The sequence below is a fragment of the Tupaia chinensis genome, unplaced genomic scaffold, assembly GCF_000334495.1.
Source record: "Tupaia chinensis unplaced genomic scaffold, TupChi_1.0 Scaffold000550_1, whole genome shotgun sequence".
In the NCBI taxonomy this organism is placed as follows: domain Eukaryota; kingdom Metazoa; phylum Chordata; class Mammalia; order Scandentia; family Tupaiidae; genus Tupaia; species Tupaia belangeri.
The window spans coordinates 1-23204 of record NW_006160062.1 but is presented as its reverse complement, the minus strand read 5'-3'; the positions used below and the strand labels follow the sequence as shown (position 1 = coordinate 23204).

The 23204-nt window shown below is 41.7% G+C and overlaps 1 protein-coding gene and 1 long non-coding RNA gene across 2 annotated transcripts in view; one reads left to right on the top strand and one right to left on the bottom strand.

Moving 5' to 3' along the window:
* The window catches only part of LOC106735865 (uncharacterized), a 6224-nt gene extending 2925 nt beyond the window's left edge, over window positions 1–3299 (bottom strand). Inside the window, exons 1-2 of the long non-coding RNA XR_001371063.1 lie at window positions 3271–3299; window positions 336–477 (exon numbers count right to left, since the gene is read on the bottom strand). This is a non-coding gene — a long non-coding RNA (uncharacterized LOC106735865). The remainder of the gene's footprint in view (window positions 1–335; window positions 478–3270) is intronic.
* Window positions 3300–4005: 706 nt separating this feature from the next.
* On the top strand, window positions 4006–23198 carry CABYR (calcium binding tyrosine phosphorylation regulated; the record flags this gene model as incomplete). The annotated part of the gene is made up of 5 exons (XM_014591291.2): window positions 4006–4097; window positions 11658–11830; window positions 11919–11972; window positions 19470–19817; window positions 23167–23198. Coding segments are annotated over exons 2-5 (582 nt in total), but the record flags the coding sequence as incomplete, so codon positions are not given.
* Window positions 23199–23204: the final 6 nt, after the last annotated feature.

The window sequence follows — 23204 nt, the reverse complement described above, 5'->3', positions numbered from 1 at the left end:
CCCATTTCCTATTTTAGAGGCTCTCAAATGGATCTTCTAATTTACAGATGCCAATATATTTTTGTATTAGCTTGTGCCCATGATGAGAGAAATCTCAAATGTATATTTTATGTAATACTGTGCACATTTTTATAACTTGAAACACTTGGAGGCATGGTCTAGTAATGTAATATGTACCTCGTTGGTTAATCTATTTAAGATTCTACTTTTATTGGGTTATTTCTTTTATTTTAACTAATGATAGCTAATTCTTATGCTGAGTAAAGAATAATAACTTATAGCTGTCTCAGAAAATAAGAATGTTTATTGATGCATATTATAAGTTCGTTACTTACTGAATTTGCACTTTTACACTTCTGCCAACTAAAAGCAATGGACAATTCAGTATTCACACACACTTCCTTTGCTGTGTGCTTTTCTAGATGATCTCTTCCTTAAGCAAATCATGGTGGCAAATATCCAAATATAGCTTTATACCTAGAAAGATATACATTCACACGATCATGGTGTACAGCTTCAGTTTCTGTGAGTGTTCTATTTTGTAGAAATAAAAATGTTAAACCCAGTTTATCCCAAGAAGATATATAGTAGAAGCAAATAATTTAGAAGCTAGGAAAAGGAAATGCAGTAAGAAGAAAGGACACAGGGAACAAGAAAATGGAAAGTTGGTCCATGGTAGATGTGCCCATTTTTAGTAGAGGGTACAAAAATCACCAAGGATGCAGTGTAACTGGCTTTCTTATAAACACTAACTAGCAAAGGGATCTAAGCTGGATCTTCTAGTTGACTTGGGTAGGAAACAGAAATAACATACTTTAACCCATGTGACCTGTAACTCTATTGTTCCACCCATGGGCCTGGTGGCTTCAGTTTACCTGTTTTACAGATTAGCTCTATTGTCAGAGATTCTGATTCAGCACCTTCTAATTGGGCTTGGGAAGGCTTTTTTTTTTTTTAAGAAGTTTTTGCCTTAGAGTGCATGTGCTAGCTAGAGAGAGACAGAGACAGAGACAGTGAGAGGGAAAGTAAGAAATCAGCCCCCTGGCGGGATGGCCTCACTACTGCAATCCCTTCTCCTCCGTTCTCCTCCTGGGATCTTGGGCACACAAACACACATGCCGGGCGTGAGTTTCAAGCCACTGGGTCTGGGATGCGAACAATGGTCAGCCATGTGGGAGTCCAGCGATATAACCTCTACACCATCTGCTGGCCCTGGGAAGGCATTTTTCAGCAAGTTCCTGGGATGATTCTAGTCCAGGTGGTTTGGATCAAATTAACATTGCCCTAGTTCATCACCTTTTGTTAAATATTTAGTAAGTAGAGTCAAAAACAGAATAATATGGTAAATTAAGCTCAAAAGTGTTTGTCATGGTGCCAGTGATGAAGTATTACTAAACCATTGGCTTCCTAAAGTAGCATTTCTGAGGGACCAGCTGATGGCATAATGGCTATGTTGCTGGATTCCCATGTAGTTGACCGCAATTTGAGTCCCAGAACCGGTGGCTTAAACTCACACTGGCCACATGTGCATGCTTGCCCAAGATCTCAAGAGGAGAAGGGATTACGGTGTGGCCATCTCCCCGGGGGATGATTTCTCACCTCCTGTCTCTCTCTGTCTTTCTAGTGAGCGTGTGCACCCTATAGCAAAAACCTCTCAAAAAAATAAATAAATAAAATAAAAGGAGCATTTCTGAGCTCAGTTTTAAAGGTTAGGAAGGATGTAATCAGGTGAAAACCATAGCTGGAGGGGCCTCCCAAGCCTTGGACCTGATGAGCAAAAGTGGAGAGGTGACAAACAGCACGTGTATCTAAGTCTCTGGAGAGTCAAGTGGGAACCAGACGGAGAGAGCGAGATGAAATAGGAAAGTACATGGAGGTTACACACAGAACCTTGGGCTTCTACAGGGTAGGAATGTGCGAGGGAGGCAGTGGAAAACAAGGTAGACTTGCATTTTATTTAGATCACTAGTGATCAAATGGGAGAACACAAAGACAAGATGATCGTGAAACCACCTCAAATCATTAAGAGTTCAAGAAAGCAAAGCAGCAAATAGATGATGGTTTGAAAATTCATGGGTACATTTTTTCACTGTAATAATTTGCATTTCAGAGTGACTCAGGCAAAGCAGTCATTGAAGAAATGAGTAAAGAGTATGAACACTGCCTTCTGAGTGAAGGTATTTCTGCATAGAATTTGACATGTAACAGGTGTTCAAGATGACCTACCAAGGTTAGGTTACACAATCATAAACGTCTCAAATTTTAAGACCCCATAAATGGAGTTTCTAATATTTGTACTCACAGTTTTTAATAGCTCAATTCATTATACCTTTGACAGTTAAATAGATCATAAACCAAACTACCAGAAATTATGTCATCTCACTTGTATTTTTATGATCACTTGCTAGAGACAAGTAATGAAGGATGAAAAAATACACTATCTACAGACCTGTGATCACATGTAACATCTGAAAGATAGCATTTCTTTCTTTTACATGTAATCTTCATGACAAGTGGGAGCTTATCTGGCACTCAGCAATAATTACTAAATGATGAACAAATTGTCCCAGAAAATACTGTCTGTAGCAAGATGTAGACAGAGGCCTTACCATCGCCTTGTATTGTAAAGTGCTCTGGAAGTCTTAATGTTACCTAAATTTAAACAAGTTTTTGTTTTTTTAATCAAATATATGTCCTCATGATGTTATTTAACTGTTGATTTGCAGTGGTTCTTGTTGCTTTTAAACATTTTAAGATGGATTACAAAGAAACCTGCTCAGAATCCAAGAATCATGTTTATGGTGTTATTTAATACCTAGCATAAGTATGTGAGCCTGAATGGGTGAAAGAGCTATGTGGAATTTTGTTTTTGTTTTTTAGGTTTTTGCGGTATGTTGTGTGCATTCGCTGGAGAGAGTCAGAAGGAAAGTGAGAAATCACCATTCAGGGAGGATGGCCAGTTGCAATCCCTTCTCCTACATTCTCTTCCTGGGTTTTGGGCACACACACACACACACACACACACACACACACACGCACCAGGTGATTTTCAAGCTACCATATCCGGGACTTGAATCACAAGGACCATGTGGGAGTCCAGCACTTTGTCTACTGCCACTTTTGGCCACCTGCAGGCTCTGACTGGGCTCCCCCCATCTCTGCCCCATAGAGAGAGAGAATGTGAAAGTGATAAAGGCCCCTCAGGGGAATAGGGCTACTCCGCAATCTCCTCCTCCGTTCCTGGGATCTGGGGCACCCATGCACACACACCTGCGTGATTTTCAAGCCATGGAGTCGGGACTCACACCCGCAGTGGACCATGTGGGAGTTCAGCCACATAACCACTATGCCACCTGCTGACCCCAAGTGGGAATTTTTAATGAGGCAACGTTCCTTTGGTTTGGTAAAACTGAGCTGAAGGTACACAGTATTCTGACTTCCAGCCTATTGTTGGTATGATTTGGGGAGACAAGGTGCCTGATCCTAATGGAGAAACAGGAAGCTTCGGTGTTAATCCCAAACTCTCATTCCACAGGTAGGTTTCTCAAGAGGAAAAGTGTTGTTACACGAAACTATGTCCTCTTTCTTTGTTAGTGCTGTGTACACCGTGGCAGAAAGTATTCTTCGTAAAGGTGACTCAAGAAAATACGAGATTATGGGGGCCAGTAGTAACGTGTGGAAAGGAGCGGCAGTGACAGCAAGAAGTTCGATGGAACTATTTCTCTTTCCTCCCTAACCAGCTCCCGCTTTGGTCAAGCGGACCTAAGGCGGAGAAACAGCCACCTCCACTAACTCCTGGCGGTTTGGAAACGCCAGTTTCCCTACGGCGGTTCAGATTGCGTCAGAAAAGATAAGCACGCCTCCCTCACCGCACGGCTCCGGCCTTTGTCTCTTCCGGGCCCCCATTGGCTGGGCCTGCCTGGCCCCGCCTCCCTCGGGGTGGTGCCCGGTACCTCCCGCGAGAGGGCAGGGCTTTGTGACGCACGCCCTGACGTCTACGGGACTATAAAAGCCCCGGCGGGGGCGCGCTTTCCTTCAGGAGCCGCCGGCAAGGGGGCAAGGAGGGAGCTCTTTAGAGTATAGCCGGAAAGGAGAAGGTGGGGCGAGGCTGGAGGAAAGGTTCAGCTTGTGGCTCCAGACACGGCTGGGTCCTCGGGGCGTCTCGCACGATGGGAGAGGTGGACAGAAGCTTAGTGTCGAGAAAGGCGGAAGGTCCCCAGAATGGGAGCCTTGTGGGAGGGGCCGGCCCACACCGGCAAGTGTGCCGACCGGGTGGCCGGGGCCCGGTGGCGGGGCCTCGTCGACTTGGCCTCCGCCTTTCTTGACCGGGTGGACGCAAAGTCAGCACGCGCGGTCTTCCGCATTTCGTTGACCTCTGACACCCGAGAACCCAAACCGAACGGCGAAACGAGACAGGAGCCACCGGGCCCGCAGACCCCGGCCGAGGGCTCGGGAGTGAGGCTCCCGGTGCCCGCTGGCATCCTCAGCCAGAGGCGTGGCTTCCTTGCCCAGGCGTTACCACCTATGGTAGTGGGTCCTTGGGCGTTTCAGTTTACGGGGAGCTGGGGAGAGCTGTAAGCTTTAGGTTCGTTTCTGACAAGTATTCTTGAAAGCGATCTGGGGCTCAAACAGCCCTCAGCGTCAGTGACCACATAGTCTACCCGTTGCAGTAGTTCTGCTGGTGCCTCCGTGTTCCTCCATTTGCTCAGGGCATTCTTTGCAAACTGACTCGTATGACGTCCGATGTACCCGAAAAGAGAACGCAGGGACTGCGACCTTGCCGTCCCGGATATAAGGGACTGCATGACCGCTCTCCCCGCGGCTTGTAGCACGAACTAACTGCCTCCAGGAAGGGTATTTTGTCAGCCCCATCACGCCACTCGTATTATTTTCAAGCAGACCTTTACTCACTAAACTGACAGGTTCCATGGCGCTAGGAAGGCTCAGTCCTAGGCGTCCCCCATTTTCACAGGCAGTGGAGTCTTGAGGGGAAAGCCATGTCTGATTGATTTTACTTTATAGCCAATTACTTTTGGGCAAGGGGGAAAAGGCCTCAAAGTTAAGGGGGGAAGACACTTTGGAGAAAAAATATTCTGGATCTGTGATATTTTTTTTGTCCTTCCTCTTCCTGTATCTGGCATAGCATTTAGGTGATACATAATAAAAATGCACAAACAAGGATTATATTGTAAACAGAGGGCATCAAACAGCCTAACCAACCAAAGAGACCTTTGTCTGTATTCTATTTTTAATGAGATTTACAATATGTTTTCCTTGTTTATTAATAGTACTAGTTTAGAGTTTAGCAAATTTGGGGTCTCATTACCATATTTAGACTGTGCTTCATGGCCACATGAGATACTGTCATATAAATCCTTTCACAAAATCTTAATCCTTTATAATCCCCTCTCAGACCTTCTTCAACATAACTCAAACCTTCTGGGACATGCTTTATATTTATACTTTATTTGTCCCCTTTTACTTTTAACCCAACTATCTTAAGGACAATTTTTTTTTACCATATAAAACTCTTTCTATATTGAAATGTTCTCTTTTCTTTTAACCTTTTTTTAACCACAAATACATCCTAGCCATATCTTTCTACTTACTGTGTCCTTTCTACCTTGTTTCTCTTTCCTTTATACATTTGTCTTTGGAAGTAATTGTTATCTCTGATTAATTAGATAAAGAATGCATTTTGTTTGTCATTTTAAGGATTACCTTAGGCTTGCCAAAGTTTATCTTTTGTTCTTTGCCCAGACCAGGAAATTTGGTGCCTCTGGAAAAGCCATCTAGCTTGTAACTTTGTATGTAGGACTTAGTATTTACCAGAACTTTTAACTCTTAGCAATATTAGCTTTTAGTACATACCAGCAGCTTACAGGTATGTATTTTACAGACAAAAACTGTTTAACAAATTTTAAAATATAGAACAGAACAATCTTTTTTATAACATTTTAAGATTTTAAACATTTGGGGAAGGGGGGAGCTTTTTAGAAGGTATTAAACAAAGCAACTAACCATGAACAAAAGCCCCGAGCACCCTAGGGATGGAAAAGGGTTAACTCTGTCTGTTGGCACTAAACAGAACTGCTAGGTTGTTAGGAGGGCTGCAAGGTCACTAAGAGTTGCTAAGTTGCTCTGAAGACAGAGCTACAAGGTCACCACAGTGTTTTTAAGTTCTCAGCATGCCCATTATCTTACTCCCTTTTCTGTGAGAGATTTTTACAATTTATGACATGCATAGGATTATAATTTAGAACTGTACACACGTTAACAACCCTGATCTCATTGGTCCCTGAAATGTTTTCCTGACAAATGAAATGAGTATGGTCTTGGTGATACCTGGGCCCTGTCTGGTGGTATGGATACGTGGTTCATGGGTTGGAGTACTCCTATTTAAAAAGCAGACTCAGATTAAAAGCTCCCAAAACTTGTAAATTCCGTATGAGTGAGAGCTTGTTTATGTTTCTTACAGCGTTGCTTTATGTGTCCTTGTCTCCAGTAATAGCAATTTTGTGTTTGTTGTGAATTTTGGGGAGGTTGGAGATTGAGTGGTTCCTTGACCTGTTTATTTAGCTGTTTTAATTGTGGGTTCATAATTTTGGAAGCTATACCCTTTTTCACTTTATGAATTGTCTATTGATCAGCTAATGTAATGAGCTGGCTAGTGGGCAGGGATGCCCAAGCCACATTGTTCCTTTTTACCAGGGTCATTAGTTTCTCATCTAAACCCTGTATGAAACCAGAGTTTGACAAAGTGTCAAGTCTATTCTCAAAGTTTTCAGGGGGTATCTCTGAATATTGTTTGAATGTTTGTTTTTCTGTTTGTTTGTTTGTTCATTTTTTGTTTTTTTCAAATTTAGAGAAAAATTCAGGTATTGACTCACTGGAACTGATCTTGTATTGTACTTTGGTACCATCCATAACCTTTGGAAATACTTGAGGCAGAACAGTGCAGAGACAATCTGAATGTTTTCTGCATTTGTTTTGCATTCTTGCATTTATTTTATTAAAATCATCTAAAGGGTGTTTCCAGTCTGCTAACCTAAACCATTCTTCTGCCTTGTTTCCTGGAGCTAGAAGCTGCATTAGCTGATACAGATCTGAAAATCCTGGCTTTAAGGGTTATTACAAACTCTTATGCAAACCCAGTAGGGTCTTTAGTTGGGTCAGGAAACCTTGATAGTAAGGCTTTTAGGTCTGCCTTTGTCCGTGGTGTATACGTTACATTTGGCTCTTTTTGTCCAGTATGTTTTTCTTTAAAAGGAGCAACCATGATTTTATTTCCCTCCTTAATATCTCTCCTAAATCTTTTTTTTTTTTTTTTTTTTTAAGTTAGGGGAAAGGCAACAGGAGTATGAGGAAGGAGTTTTCTGGATAGGGGAGCTGAGAGAGAGCAAAGGGTAGGAGAGAACAGAGGGAGGAATAGATTCTGGTGCCTTTTTTTAGAAGCAGCTTCTGTTAACTGTTTTAATTCTGAGACAGTCTCATTTTTTTAATTAATTTCCTGAAAGAAGGTAAGTTCATTTTTTTTCTTTTTGTTGATTTTAAACACCAAATTAAAGAAGGATTTTCATTCTTTTTTTCTTAATGTGAGGTCCTAGTTTTATTTGCCTTTTTTTTTTTTTTAACTTAGTGTCCAAAAAGACTAACTTAGGAATATCAAAATTATTCACTTGGGAAATTTTAACCCCAAATCACCTTTTGTAAATTTTTTTTAGGTTTCCCTAACTACCCACTCAGAGGGGGACAAACAACTGCTCCCTGCCTGAAGGGGGCAAACCTCTAGCCTTTGCTTAGCAGTGAGCAAAGCAGTACCCCTCACTCAGGGGAAGCGGGGTGGCAAACTGCTACCCCTCCCTCAGAGGAGAGCAAATTGCTACCCCTTGCTCAGAGAAGAGCAAACCTGGGTTACCCAAAACAGACAAAGGAAAGACAGACCCAAATCAGAGAGACAAAGACAAATGAACAAACAACAAACCAGGTTAGAAATAAACTAGACTGTCTACCAAATTTTGGGAGGTCCTGAGCCAGAGAACTTATTGAATCGCCCCCAAGGAGAAGCTCGGAGCCAGAGGGGGCTCAAAGGTCCCGTTGTGCTGGTACCAAGCACCAGGTTCGGAAAAAAAAAACCTAAGAAGAACTTCATTTTCTCTCTGGTCCCTTTGTGGTTGTCATCTTGTCAAGAGAAATAACGAACTCTGCAAAAATAATCATGGCAGTTTATTTTTAAGCACAAATTTGAGTGACCTAAGCCCAGAGAGGAGGCAAAACAAGCCTCTCTCTCAGGGTGATCAGGTACAGCAGTTACTTTTATTTGATTTTGAGAGTGAGAGAATTTAGTGAGCTTTCCACTGACCTGGCCCAGAAAGGCAGACATGTGGAAGTGGGGCTTATAGGTTTATGGAAGGAATTAGTAAGGAGGGTACTTTAACAGAGATAAGGAGGCTTGAATACAGTCACAGGGTACTGTCCCAAAGACAGGGTTATCAATTAGTCAAAGTGGGTCTGTTAATGATTGTGGTGGTGACTCACCCATTACAGGGATACTACGCCAGGAACAGGATGTAGGAAGATTTTTGTTATCTAATGGGCCCAAAATAATCCGTTAATGTCTGTGGGCATTACTTATCCCAGGCCCTCTGGAAAGAATTTTAGAAATAGGAAAAAGCAGTCAAACTTCTGTCCTCATGGAATATTTTTTAAAAAACTATGTCTCCAGGGCCAGCCGGTGGCATGGTGGTTAAGGTGACTGGATTGCACAAGGCGGTCAGCCCGAGTCTTGAAAAAACAGTGTGCATGGGTCCCAAGATCCTTAGAGGAGAATGGAAGAGAAGGGATTGTGATATGGCCATCTCCCCCATCCCCCACCAGAGGGTGATTTCTCACTGTCCTTTCCTTCTCTCTGGCAAGTGCATGTGCCCTATAATAAAAAATTTTTAATTACATTTATATATAAACAATTTATGTACTAAGTAGGTATAAGCAAAATGTATAGGATTTATGTGTATAAATACATATGTGGGGACTTCCAAAGTCTGAAGTTTATTTTGGTGCGAAAAAATGTAGATCCATGTATAGTTTTCTCATAATACGTATTTCTACAAACTTTGAAGACTCCATGGTGCACATATGGCATCACCATCACAGCCTGTGCGCCTTAGCATTTAGCATTGGGGCCTGTCAAAGCTGCGTAATTGTTTTTTGTTTTTCTTTACTTTTGCCAGAGGGCATGTGTACTCAGGAGAGGCAGAGAGGGAAAGCAAGAAAGCAACCTCATCCTGCGTGGGGATGGTCACAACACAATCCCTTCTCCATTTGTCCTTCTGAGATTTTGGAGCATGCATGCACACACAACCCAGCTTGTTCTTTCAAGTCCCAGCATCTGGAGGTCAACCATGTGAGATCCAGTCACCTTAACTGTCACACCACAGGCTGGTCTGTATCACTGGTTTATTTAAAGATGGCTTAAGTCAGGAAGGTTCCTGTATTGAACGATACTGATAGTAAGTTTTCATTTAAGAAACGCAATATACTTACATTCCCAAAGGACTTGCTTTGGCCCATACATATTCATTTTGTCCTGACCTTTGGGAAAATGAAACGTGGTAATAAACGTTCAGTTACTTGCTATGATACATTGGTTGCTTTTGACTAGAAGCTGATCCCTTGTATAATTGCTGTAACTGAACTGTGTCACTTAGCCCCATGAAACTCGTTACTGTATTTACCGTAGGATGTTGTTGAGGACATGGTTCATTATATCACATTATTCTCCTCTTTATAAGGACCCAGGGGAGAAATTTCTCCTGGGCTTCAGTGTCCAGAAAAGCTGTAATTCTGCCAAGCAACTGATTTTTTTTTTTTTTTTACTTCCAGAAACCTGAAGCATTTAACCCCTGTTTTCTATTTTGTGATGGCTGCTTGGTAGCTCAGGGATGATTTGATACTCATCTCTACCAAAGTGAAGGGGTCAATGGCTTGCATTGGGGTGCAAACCTTATCTGTACTTTAATCCTATTTTTCCTATTATAACTTTTCCTTTACCCCTGAATAGGTTTCCTTAAATATTTAATTTTGGGGGGCCAGCAGATGGCATAATATTTATGTTGCTGGACTCCCACATAGTTAACCGTGGTTCGAGTCCTGGACCCAGTGGCTTAATTTATGCCAGCATGTGTGCATACTTGCCCCAAATTCCTAGAGGAGAGTGGAGGAGAAGGGACTGCAGTGTGGCCATCCCCTTTGGGGGTTGATGTCTCACTTTCTGTCTCTCCATCTCTGTCTTTTTAATTTTTTTTTGGAGAGGTTTTTGCTATAGGGCATGTGCACTCACCAGACATACAGACAGAGACAGAGAGATAGAAAGCGAGAAATCACCCCCCAGAGGGGATGGCTACACCACAATCCCTTCTCCTCCATTCTCCTCTCAGGATCTTGGGCACGCATGCACATGCGCCCAGCGTGAGTTTAAGCCACCGGGTCCAGGACTCAAACCGTTGTCGACTACATGGGAGTCCAGTGACATAGCCATTATGCTAACTGCTGGTCCCTCTCCATCTCTGTCTTTATGGCAAGCACACACGCCCTATAGCAAAAATCTCTCTTAAATTTTTAAAATTTTTATCTTTATGTATATTTATAAGCCTTCTGAAATTTTTTAGAGTGAGAACAGATGCAAACACACTGATGCACCGTGTAGGATGGCAGCTTCTGCAACTCTGAGAATTATGGACTGGACCATGCAATACGCTTGGTACCACTTAAGAACCAAAAAGGAGAAAGGAGAGCTAGTGAGAAACTAGGGCACAGGTTAAGGGAGGATATGAAAAAAGAAAAAGGTGGGTGGTATAATAATGCCACGAATAATTCATATCTACTCTGATTAATGTTAAGCAATCGATTTAAAACTCCATAACAAGGCACACTCAGGCCCAGTCATGGTGGCATAAGTGTAGAGAGCCATTGCACCAGGCTAGGGGCCATGCGGGAGGCCCCGGGACCAGCAAGAACAGGATGGAAATGGTAGTGTGTGCCTGTAATCCTAGCTACCTGGGAGGCTAGGGCAGAGGATTGCAACCATGGGACCCTGTCAACAATCTCTCTCCCACCCTTGTCCTTCTCCCTCCTCTTCCTCCCCCTTTCACTCTTCCCTCTCAAAAGGAAAAGAACATGCATAAAAATGAGCAACATATCTGGAGATATATTTAGAAAAATAAAAAGCCATTTTCATCTTGCTGAAACACAGTTTTATAACTCTTTATTTGATGAATGTACAGAAAAGCCAGTACCTATGTGGTTTGGAAGGATGTTGTTTGGAAGCAGATGCTTGAACTTAATTATCTTCCTTGAAATGTTACCCCACAAAATATTCATTGACTTTTACAGAAGCAGGTTTTGTTTGGTTTTTACTATTATTGGGGGGAGGGGGGTCTGACAGAGTAGCTCCTATAGGTTTTTTATAGTAGTACTTGTCTGCTCATCTGCACATAATAAACTCTTGGCAATGGGGTTGTTTTATTTAACTGCCATCAAGAATTAAATTCATTTTACTAGAATAAATACTTAAGAGATTAACACTTAAAGTAATAATTTTAAGACTCATTCTTGAAAACGATTAAAAAGTTACTTATCAGACTTTTTCTTCATTATAGTTGAGATTACAGTCATCCTGCCACAATGATTTCTGCAAAGTCCAAACTTGTTGTACCCTATGGCCTCAAGACTCTGCTGGAGGGAGTTAGCAGAGCTATTCTCAAAACCAATCCAGCAAACATCACCCAGTTTGCAGCAGTTTATTTTAAAGAACTTATTGTGTTTAGAGAAGGTTTGTTATTCCTTTATTCTTTTCTGCTTTGAAAAAGAAAGCATTCGTTGTTGATAATTTTCGTGATTTCTTGTATTTACTCCTTTAGGGAATACTTGTCTGGATATAAAAGATCTGGTTAAACAATTTCATCAGACTAAAGGTAAGTGAAGTGCCACAAGTGATGATAACTTTATTATTGCTGGTGATAAATTATTGCATCATTACAAGCATTCCTTCATACTTAAGAAATACTTTAACAAATATTTTCTGTTTAAATTATTCACACTGAGGCTTTATTTTTTATTATTAAATCAGCGTTTTGTTTTTTTTTTTATAAAAAAAACACCCTGGGGACTAGGACAAGCATTTGGCGTAATGTTGCGGGACTCCCATGTAGTCAACCGCAGTTCGAGTTCTGGACACGGTGGCTTAAACTCACACCAGGCGTGTGTGTGTGCATGCCCAAGATCCCGAGAGGAGAATGGAGGAGAAGGGACTGCGGTGTGGCCATCCCTCCTTGGGGGTGATTTCTGGCTTTCTGTCTCTCTGGTTCTCTCTTGTTTTTCTGGCAAGTGTACGCACCCTATAGCAAAAACTTCTCCCCCCCCCAAAAAGAAAAAAACAACACAAAAACAACAACAAAACCTGGGGACTGACATTTTGTAGGATTCTAAAACCTAAAAAATTGGAAAATTAATATTTTCCAATGATAGTGTAATTAGTTCAAGAGATAAGTTTTCCACAGATAGTGGTCTCTAGATCTCTGGCATAGTATAGTCATTGTGACTATACATGAAGGCAAAGACTATACTAAACTATGTGTGTGAACTATGGTAACTATGATTCAGATAATTTTTTCTCTGTTTTGCTTTCTAGAAGTTTTTGCCTTAGGGCATGTGCACTTGCAAGAGAGAGAGAGAGAGACAGAGACAGAGACAGTAAGAGGGAAGCTGAGCTAACCCTGGGGGGATGGCCACACTGCAATCCCTTCTCTGCCATTTTCCTCCTGGGATCTTGGGCATGCATTACACTTATAACCAACGTGAGTTTCAGGCCACTGTGTCCGGGACTCAAACCTTGGTTTGTCATGGGGGGAGTCCAGCAACATAACTGCCGTACCATCTGCTGGTCTCTGATTCAGATCATTTCTAATACGTCCTGTCTTCAGGGAAGTATGGTATACTTTAGAAGAATTGGATTTTGGGGGCCAGTAGGTGGTGTGGTAGTTAAGGTGTTAGACTCTCACATTGCTAATCACAGTTTGAGTCCTGGACCTGGTGGCTTGCTTTCTCACTTCCCTTTCTTTCTCTCACTGGTCAAATTAATAATAATAATAAAATTAAGCAATTCAAAAAAATGTATTTTATAGTAATAAAGACTGAAATTGTAATGAGATACCTTAACTTAGGAAAGCTATGTGAACACTTCCGTTAGGAAACTTTCTTTTTTTAAAAAAAAATAAAAGGTTATCTATGCATTTTACCCACCCCCACCCCCACCCCCGATGATTTACTGTCCAGGCTGGAAGGCAGGAGATTAGTTAGGTGTTTCTGATTATACTTTCTCCTCCAGAAGAGACAAGTTTTTTATAGGCAGGGGTCTTAAGACCTCTGGCATATCTCAAAGACTCTGATATAATGCTATATACCTACTTAGAAGATAAATTGTGTGCTGTGTGTGTATGTTTGAGTGTTTGTCTTATGTGAATATGACAGTATGAAGCTAAGTTGTCAGAGCAGTGAAAAAGAAGAGCATAAATAAGGCAAGAGTTACATGATGAAAATTTGGGAAGATCACTAAAAGCAAGAGTTTATAATGGTCAGATCCCAAAGAGAGGCATTTATATCTAAAGGATGGCAAGCAGCAGCTTTTCATAGAACTTTGTATAGAAGGAAAGTGAATACGCATGGCCAGTGTGGGAAGTAACTCAATAATTCTTACTATAATGGCTGACCAATATTCTGGAATCATACAAAGGAAAAGATTCAATGAGTTGTCAGCCATTTTATACTCTATTACTTTGGTAATATTAATAGATAACATAACCAAGGCAGGGAAAAATTAGGAGTAAGGCCTAGGAAAATGTAGAGTAGCATGTGGGGTTGGATCTGCAGTGGATGAGACACTCATAGCAGAAAGCAAGAGTAAGATGAACAAGGAGCTGGGCCAGTGGTGCCACTTGTGAAACTGAGGCAGGTGAGTCATGAGTTGAATGTCAACTCAGGGCACATAAGGAGACCCTGTCTAAAAAAGAGCAAGTGTCAGGATTTGAAGTGGCAGGAGAATGGAGTGCCATGATTCTGGAATATTTTATTATCTAGTCAGCCTGCTTCCTTGTAGAGACCTTGGCATTCTCAGCTCTCCTTTGGAAACAAGTGTTAGACTTGCATATCATCAACAGTATTTACAGCAGGGTTTGCAGACAAAGTACGAGAACATTAAACACTCTTCCCCTCCCTATGAGCTTGGTTTCCTCTGTAGTCAAGGTTGTTATTCTTACACTTGGCGTCCTCTATAGGAGCTACTGTTTGAAAGTTCTGAGAGTGTACAGGTTTGCTGTGTTTGAGAATGCTGATAAAGTCAGTCAGTCTTTGTGGTAGAAGGTAACTGGTTACTTTTGAATGTAATTTGTTTAAATGATTTATCCACCATTCAGTTAGCAAGTGGACAAACAATGTGGATTTTCATCCAGGTAGGTTAATGTCTGAATATTAAGGTTCAAAATTAATAGGTTAACAAGATTAATGGAGTGGACACGCTTTTGATGGGGGTAAGGGGTAGAAAAATGCTTTTATCTTCTAATAACTACAGTTATCAAGAACATTGATATAGTATACAGATAATCCTGAAAGTAAGGTCACAGTATGGTAATAGAAACTGGATTGCTTTTTAGGCAGCAGAATGGAAACGAACATTGTTCTGGTTTACTAGGGAAATCAAGGGGTATCATGAAAGTATGACAGAAAATACAGATGTTAGTGTTACAGTCTAATACTCAGTTTGGTTCATTTCTGTTTTCTGTCTGCTGTATATTACTGATTGAATCCATCCCAACTAATTTTTTACTAGACAAACTATCCTTTATCTTAGGTCCTTTGATAGAGATTGCATGAGTCTACCTACATCCAGGAAAGCATTACTCTGGGGTAAAAAGGACTATCTAGGGATATACAGACAACATAAAGTTCCCACTTGGTAGGCCATTTCCTCCCCTGAGCGATATCCTCTTACCGTATGACTGGTTTAATTCCCAACTGCTGTTCCTATGGGAGCTCTGGGTAAATTTGGCTATGGTTGTTCAGTTCTCCACAATAAAAATTTACCTATTATAGATGGCATCTTCTCTTTCATCCACATAGGCCTTCCCTTGTGTGGATCCCAGTTTTACATATGTATGATGGCACCTACAATATCCTACAATCTTTTATCTGTTAGTTCCAAGAATTGAAGCCCTCCCAGGTTTTCCATGACTTATAAGAGGGGGGAAATGAACCATTCTTTGAGGACTAAGTCAATGATTCTTAATTCTAGTCTTTCAGTCTCTTTAACGTGAGGCTAGAACAGCCATAGATAGCAGTAGGTATTAGAACTTGATAATAAGGGTGAGAACTTACTACCATCCCTAGTGCATTGATGTCCCTTCATTGCCCAGATACCATATATAAACTTGAAAGACATGTTTTTTTTCCAGAGTGCTCAATGAGGATATATATAGTCTTCAAAGTTACTCCCTAACTGGTTGGTCTGCTGCCCGGAATCATGCCTGGGCATGGAAAGCATGGTGACGAAAACACCCTTGCACATGTTATTTATTTTAGTTGAACATTCATTCTGGGATTTTTCCTAGAACCCCATTTTTGGTAGGTCTCATCATAGGACCAATGTGTTTATGTATCACCCCAGTGCTATCAAAATGTCATGTATAGTCAGGTGATAGAGGAGGAAGGAAAAAAAGAACCAGAAATGAAAGCATATAGTTGTCACTTCTCTGGCATCTCTCATCTTTCCCACCATTTTTCCAGAGATAGTGTCTTTAAGATGGTCCATGACTCTATCAGGGCATTCATTGTGGCATTTCCTACATGTATGCCTATATCCAAAGAAGCTCATGCTGTGAAACTCTTTCTTGGGTCCTCTTCCTGTTTTTCTGCAATTTGATTACATAGATCCTATCATGTGAATCCATGAAAGCTCTCCCTCATTTCTCAATCTTCTCAGGAGAGTTTCTTCATTAATCCAAATAAATTGTTAATTAGTGGGATTTTATAAACTCATGATATTTTAAGGCAAAAGAACAATTCCTTTTAATTCTATTTAGTGTATGTTAGGAAAAGAAAGAAGGGAATGGAATTAATATTTATTGAGTAACTGTTTTGTCCTAGGCATTAAAATATATTTTGTTTTTAATACAGACAACCTTAAGAAGTAGGTGACATTACTGCAATTTTACTCAAGAGAAATTTGAGGCCTGGGAGTCAAATATTTTCTAGTTTCTAAAAATGAAGAAATTGGTAGAGTTAGGATATGAACTTAGATCTTCCCATTAGCATGGCCCATGCTCTTTCTACTATAAAGTAATACTTCAGAATCCCTCTGGACGAGGAACTTGAGCTCCTTTTCCCCATGTTATCTCCCACTATTTCACGTCTTTCTACCTGGCACCTTTGTGTGCAGAACCTGGACTCCAGATTGTGCTAGTTCTGATCTTTTCAGCACTTTGTGAAGAGGGAAGTGTGGTAATTGTTATCTCATCACCACTATCACCTCCCACCCCCTAGCCTAACTAAGCCCAGTTTCCAGTGTCAGTCCTGTCTTGGCTTCCAAAAGAGATAGGGAATAGCTACCTCTTTTGAAGAATCAAGAAGTTCTTACCCACCTGGATCCCAGCTGAGTTACTCTGTTGTTTATATCATAGTAATTATTATCACAAATTGCTGCAGACTGTTAGGCTCAGTTTCAATCCCTCTGCATCATCATAGCTGGGACCAGCCGTTGGCATAATGGCTACATCACTGGACTCCCATGTAGTTGACCATGGTTCGAATTCCGGACCCGGTGGCTTAAAACTCATGCTGGGCGTATGTGCATGCATGCCCAAGACCTGCCCAAGAGAGGAGAATTGAGGAGAAGGGATTCTGGGGGCGGGCAGGTGATTTCTCACTTTCTGTCTCTCTCTGTCTTTCTGGTGAGCTCACGTGCCCTATAGCAAAAACCTCTCCAAAAAAAAGGAAAAGTAGGCAGGGGTGGGGACAGCAGGTGATGTGGTGGTTAAAGTGCTAGATTCCTACATGGCTGACTATGGTTTGAGTCCCAGACCTGGTGGCTTGAAAATCAGGTTTGGTGCATGTATGCGCATGCCCAAAATCCTTAGAGGAGAAAGGACTGCAGCATGGCCATCTTCCCTAGGGTCTGATTTCTCACTTTCCCTCCCCTGCCCCTATAACAAAAACCAAAACAAACAAACAAAAAGTATATGGGGAAGTCCTGAAGAGGTAATTAGGAAAATTAGGTTACTATACTAAGCAGAGGGATGCAAGAGTATATGCTGCTTCTCTGTTTGTTTTGTTTTGTTTCCTGAAACTCTTCTCTGCATGTGAGAATTTGGAGTGGCTATTTATGTCCAGAACTAGACAACATTAATTGAATTTACAAAAAAGAAAAAAAAATAAATCAGCAGTGTAGGGGCCAGCAGATGGTGTAATGGTTACATTGCTGGACTCCCACGTAGTTGACCATGGTTCGAGTCTATGGTCAAATAAATCAGCAGTGTAGAGGAGGACACTGTAGGACACCATTCCCTGGGAAGCAGCTTTGTCTGTCTCCAAAGTGTGTCTGTATACTAAACACATTCATGCAAATTCCACTCTCTCTACAAATACCATTATATTAGAGAAATACATCCCCAAGAGAAAATCATGTATAAACTTCTGATAAGTAACAACTAAGATGTTTAGACAAACATGGCTCTTTTCCAGCTCCTAGGACTTTTTAAATATCATCAGTTGTCTTGACCTCCTAAGCCAGTTTCTCTCACATCTGAGGACTCACCGAGTCCACACTTTCAGATCTTAAGATTTCTTTTTTCCCTCTTCTGGGCCAGTATGACTTTGAGTACATTTTGACACCTCAACATAGGTGCTCTAATTTTTTTTTTTTAAGAGAAATTTTTGCTCTAGGGTATATGTGCTTGCTAGAGAGACAGAGAGACAGGAAGCAAGAAATCACCACCCAGGGGATGACCATGCCACAATCCCTTCTTCTCCATTCTCCTCTCGGGATTTTGGGCACACACGCACATGCGCCCAGCATGAGTTTTAACCCATTGGGTTTGGAGCTCAAACTACAGTCAGTTATGTTGGAGTCCAGAGATGTAACCATTCCACCATCTGCTGGTCCCAGGTGCTACTATTTTTCAGTTAGAATGTTGACATTTTTTAAAAATATTTATTTGATTCAATTAATTATTTTAATTTGCTATAGGGCACATGTGCTCACTGATGAGAGACAGAGAGAGAGAGAGAGAGAGAGAGCAAGCAGCCAGGTCTGGGACTTGAACTGTGGTCAGCCATGTGGGAGTTCAGCGCCTTAACAACCATGCCACCTGCTGACCCCAGAATGTTGACATTTCTTAATGTAAAAAGTCTTATGGTCTCCTAGTTTACTAATTAAGCTAAACTTTATGCATCAATTTTCTTCCTCTTTTTTTAAGAGAGATTTTTGCTATAGAGCACATGCACTTGCCAGAGACAGAAAGAGAGAGAAAGAAATCACCACTTGCTGCAATCTCTTGTCAGGATTTTGGGCACGCACACATATGCACCCAGTATGAGTTCCAAGTTATTGCATCTGGGACTTGAACTGCAGTTGACCATGTGAGAATCCAGTGCCTTAATCACTACACTAACTGCTGGTCCCAATTTTCTTATATTGAGAAATGTCTTTATTGATATGACAGCACCTGTGTCATTACAAAGTTATTATTATACCAGCTAAAGATAAGATAGTTTAATGCTTGAGGTGTTTTTCTGTTTTGTTTTGTTTTGTTTTCCTTAGCTTTGTGTGAAAGTTTTGATCAGGAGCATTTTTTTCCCATTTTGTGATTTTTGCCATAGGGCATGTACACTCACCAGAGAGACAGAGGGAAGGCAAGAAACCACCCCCTCACTCCTCATGGATATGGCCATGCGGCAATCCCTTCTCCTCCATTCTCCTCTCAGGATTTTGAATACACACACACACACACACACACACACACACACACAGGGCATGATTTTCAAGCCACCAGGTCAGGGGGTCAAACCATGGTTGGTCATGTGGGAGTCCAGTGCTTTAGCTACTATGCCACCTGATGGCCCCAGATCAGGAGCTTTTCAGGTTTCATAATCTAGGCACAGAGCTATGATCTTCCCCCTGATGGTGACTAGCTTAAAATAGTATGCGATTACTAGTTTCACCACTGTACTATTTAGATAAAGTCACTTATTTCTAAGGAAAAGAACTGAGAATCTTGAGTGGGTAAGGGCAGGAAAGGTTTATTACTCAAAACTCTTTCTGTGCTTGTGTGCATATTGATATTTGAATGCTCAACGATTGCTGCTTTCTTTAAAATTCTTTCTTTGGAGAATATGTGCTGATTAATCCATCTGGCTATTTTTAGTGGAGAAATGGTCAAAAGGAGCAACACAAGAGAAGAAACCAAAATGTGTGAAAGAACCAGAAGGAACATCTGTAGTTTCTCAAGAACCTACCCGGATGGAAAAATCTACGGACACAGAGGAGGACAATATAGCTAGACCATTCTTCATCAACAAAACCACCCAGTTTCCATCAGTTAATGCTGAATTTCTAGAGCCTGAAGAGAGAAATGAAGCAGTTCGTGGTCCTTCTTCCAAACCACACACCCCTAAGGTTATCACCCCACCCTCATCACCATCTCCAGCAGCTGTCTCACCAGAGTTTGCCTATGTCCCAGCTGACCCAGCTCAGTTTGCTGCTCAGATGTTAGGTAAAGTTTCATCTATTCATTCTGATCAATCTGAGGTTTTAATGGTGGATGTGGCAACAAGTATGCCTGCTTGTATCAAGGAGGTGCTGAGCTCAGAGGCTGGTGAAGAAACCATGGGAGCCAGGTCAGAGAAGGCGCTGTGCAGGTTGTGAGCCAAAAATCTGTCCGTGTAGATTTGAGTTCTAAACCTCAAGACAATGAGGCTGAACCACCAACAGCTTCCTCATTCCCCTTGCAGGATGAACAACACCCTCCTGCTTATGACCAAGCTCCTGAGGTCCCTTTGCAGGCTGATATTGAGGTTGCATCAACCATTCATATATCATCTATATATAAAGATGAGCCTGTGACTGAAGGAGTTGTTTATATCGAGCAAATACCGGAACAAATATGTATCCCTTTTACTGAACAAGTTGCTTGTCTTAAAGAAAATGAGCAGTCACCACCAGTTAGTCCTAAACCTGTAGTAGACAAGAAAGCTTCAGGCATGTCTGGAAAATCTGTAGATTCTGCAAACTTTGCACTGTTGGAGGAGAAGGCAAATTATGAGTCCTCAGTACATGTGGAGGCAGAAGCTACACTTCTGTTGCCTGATCTCTTTGCAAGGTCAGTCTGAGGGACCTGTACAACCCCTGGATGCAGAGAGCATTCTCAAAATAGGCTCTGAAAAATCTCTGCACCTGGAAGTGGAGGTCATTTCAATAGTCCCTGACAATACTGGGCAGGAGGAGTCACGGGAAAACTCTGCACCCCAGGAGTCGGAGGTCAACCCTGTGCTCCCTTGGGAAGCTGCAGAAACAGTGCACTTGGGTGTACCTGTAAAATCGTCTAGCGGCCCCTTCCCTCCTGCTTCAGAAGGTCTTACTGAACCAGAAATCAAACCAGAAGGGGAAGCAGCACCTGCACAAGGTTGATGGAGCCAGGTAAGAAAATTAGATACTTATATAATTACAAATTGCATTTCAGGTAACCTATCCTATGTAGGCTCCCTGCAGATTGGCGAAGTCTTCCCAATAGTTTACTTTTTAAATGCCAAACCTATCTAAAGGCTTTGCTGTATTTGAGACTTTACTATTATGAGATGAGTGATTTTAAAGTGACATCCCCAAAGTGTGGCCTCCATGTTTGGCCATGTAGCACTTTTGTGTTACTCTTTTGGACATGCTACATAACAAGCTATATTACAGCCTGTTGTCAGGTACTAAATGTTTCATTCATGTGACTGATATCCTGTTGCAAAACTGTATCTAGGAGGTGTTGGTTTGAGATCTCTCACTTGTGACTGTAAAATCAAACTGCAGCAATTCATTTACATAGACTGTGGCATTTAAAAAGCAAAAGAAATGGTGGTGTGTTTGACTGCTTTCGCACTGAGTTTGGAGAGCTCTGCAACCAGGTTTGGGGTACTGGGTCAAGCATTTATTTCCTGCCTGGGAGCTTTCTGCAGCAGGGGAAGCAGCTTCATAGCTGGATGGAGAGGAAAGGTCAGGTCGAACTTCTGTCACACAGGGGAGCAGAGTGGTAGCAGCAGCAGAAAGGATGGCCACATACTTGAGCCATAATGGATGCAGCGCATGCAATTGGCTTCCTTCAAGCAGCTTTTCCTGATGTGTGAAAATGAAGCTCCTTTCTTGGCTGTTGAACTACCACTAGGGTCTTCCTGTGACACAGAAACGATGTGAACCCCATCTCCATCTAATTATGGCATTTGGTCTGCCCACCCTCCTGTCCATCTGGATAATTGCAGAGGCCCTTTTTTCTTTAGGGATGAAAGGGACATGCATGAGCCAATCCCATGCCTTTTGCAGAAACTCTTTTACTAGGGTCAGAATGATAAACAGGTGTTACCAAAGCAGGTGTTTAGAAAACGTCAAATTCTGTCTGGCAATGTGACAGGGATTCTGCACAGCTGAAAGGTCAGAGGGCAGCATGGGGAGTGTAGCATATGGGACTGGCATTAGTCTTGTAGCTAAAGTGGCACTTTCAGACCAAGTTACTGTTTTCAAGGGCTTAACTATTTCTAAACTAAGACAGAGTTGCTGTTATTTAACAACAAAAAGACTTGGCTTATTTGTATTTTTTTAGATAAGCTTAAACAAAGATCAACTGAAAGTATCTGAAGCTATTGAAAATGTATCAGTTTAATCATGTGCATAGTGTTATTTTCTTTTGTGGGGAACAAAAAGCAAACAAACCAAAAAATGCTGCACCAGGGATAGGTGGCTCACTGTTCAAAATGTGATTTCGGCATGTCAGCACATTTCGGCAGTGAAACTCTTCCATCAAGAACCTGTCCTCCTAGGTCCTATCTTCCAGGACTTCAGTTCTCCAAGACAGTACTGCTTTCATTAGACAGGCCACACTTGGCATTACAGACTCTTGGTGTAAGCAAGTGCATGGCACTCCTAGACCTCTTTTTTCTTCAAAAACCTCGGCGGGACCAACCAGCCCTTTACTGTCACCTAGGAGCTATGATTTCAAGCCTTGCCTAAAAGGGGTGCTCTCTGAGGTTCTGAGTCCTAGAACATGAGGTCTTTTGTGTGTGGTGAGAAATGGAATATAATGGTATCTGCGAAGGGCCAGAAACATTTGATTTTATGTGTGAGATGACACCAAGTGCCGACTTCTTTTTTTTTAAATAAGAGAATTTTATTTTTTATTTTTATTTTTTTTGGCTATAGGGCATGTGCACTCGCCAGAAAGACAGAGACAGAGAGATAGTGAGAAATCACCCCCCAAGGGGGATGGCCATGCTGCAATCCCTTCTCCTCCATTCTCCTCTTGGGATCTTGGGCACACACGCACACGCGCCCAGTGTGAGTTTAAGCCACCGGGTCCGGGACTCGAACTGTGGTTGACTACATGGGAGTTCAGCAACATAGCCATTACGCTAACTACTGGTCCCATTGCTGACTTCTTTAGGAAAGAAAAGATCACTATGCAAATGCATTAACACTTTTTTCAATGGCATATCACACTCTTCAATTGATCCCCGCCCCCCCAGTAAAGCCAAGTTTTGTTAACTGTTCATTTCCTCTCTGAGGACCCTGTAAAGCCATGTCTGAAGTTTAAGTACCTAGAAATAGCAACTTGGAATAAAATTGCTTCTTCAGCCTCAACTCTAGTGTCCTTGCCATTGCTTTCACAGCAACACTGCTCTCATTTTCAGGCCGTAAGAGAATCTCTCTTCTTTCACATTACCAAACACAATTTATTTAGCCTCTCTATAGCATGCTTTATGGCACATACAGCTGTTTATATGTCAAAAAAGATTTATAAAGACATTACTGTGCATAGTGCCTGATACAGAGACCAAACCTTTAATGCCTGCAAATTTTTTTTTTTATAGCAATAGCAACAAGCGAAGCAGGACAACCACCACCATAT